The sequence below is a fragment of the Sinocyclocheilus rhinocerous genome, unplaced genomic scaffold (genome assembly GCF_001515625.1).
Source record: "Sinocyclocheilus rhinocerous isolate Xijiao unplaced genomic scaffold, SAMN03320098_v1.1 C36538701, whole genome shotgun sequence".
NCBI lineage: Eukaryota > Metazoa > Chordata > Actinopteri > Cypriniformes > Cyprinidae > Sinocyclocheilus > Sinocyclocheilus rhinocerous.
Genome location: NW_015782756.1, coordinates 186 through 1,264, shown reverse-complemented (window position 1 = coordinate 1,264; position 1,079 = coordinate 186). Strand labels below are relative to the sequence as shown.

Below are 1,079 nucleotides of genomic sequence, written 5' to 3'. Positions count from 1 at the left end.
CATTCACTGCAGAGCATCCATTGGTGAGACACTGATGGAATGCTATATTTCTCCCAAAATCTGCCCAAAATGGACTTAGAATAGATCAAATAAAATGGATTTTTTAAATTATTTAGATTATTTATAAGATCTAGTAATGATTGCCCCTACGTGCTGTGCATTGTTTTTTTTATTTTTACATTCCCCTTGTTTCTTAGAAACTCCTCCATGTGCATCGGATCAGTTCCTGTGTGGAAATGGCCGCTGTATTGGTCAGCGTAAGGTTTGTAATAACATCAAGGACTGTGAAGACGGGACTGATGAGCATCCACACCAGGACTGTCGTGAGTCTACAAAATTAGTGCAAAAATATGTGAAATATAAGACGAATAGTCATAGTTCCACTGAAAGCATCTGATTCCCTCCTCTTTTCTTTGTTAACATTCAACTGTGTGCCCGTGTGTTTATAGGCTCCAAGTCAAGTGAAGAAAACTGTAATGTTAACAATGGAGGCTGCTCGCAGAAATGCCAGATGTCTCGAGGTCTGGTGCAGTGCACTTGTCACACCGGCTACACGTTAACTCAGGACGGGAAGACATGCAGAGGTGAGGCCATAGACAAGGGGGGAAAAAGAACAGTTTATAAAGAGAAGACGGCAGAAAAGAAAGTTAAGAACCAAGGGATTAAAATCAGGATTATCTGTATTAGTTATTTTCTTATGGGGAAATGGGGAAATATCTAAAATATATCTTTTATCTCTTTTATACGAATTCTGCAAGGGATTTATATACTTAAACAAACGTTTATGTATTCATTTTGATACATTTATCCAAGTGTCTTAAGAGTTTATGCCACTGTTCTTATACATTTAGTCTCTCTCAGACAAGCATTTATGATAAACTAATATAAAATATACTTGGAAAATATATCATTTATGTTGAAACTTTTATGTCATGTATTTAAATATTTTCATAATTGCACATTTGTAATGATGAAATTGCAGTTTTAGGAAATGTTTAAATATATTAACTTCAAATATAATATTGAATAAAACATTACATGACATAAAAATTATAACCAAGTAACTTTACATGTGCTTT

The 1,079-nt window shown here is 34.3% G+C and overlaps 1 protein-coding gene across 1 annotated transcript; it reads left to right on the top strand.

Annotated features, from left to right (window-relative positions):
- Nucleotides 1-197: 197 nt before the first annotated feature.
- On the top strand, nucleotides 198-584 carry LOC107736168 (low-density lipoprotein receptor-related protein 4-like; the record flags this gene model as incomplete). Its single annotated transcript, XM_016547651.1, has 2 exons — nucleotides 198-323; nucleotides 450-584. Coding segments are annotated over 2 exons (261 nt in total), but the record flags the coding sequence as incomplete, so codon positions are not given.
- Between the last annotated feature and the right edge of the window lie 495 nt (nucleotides 585-1,079).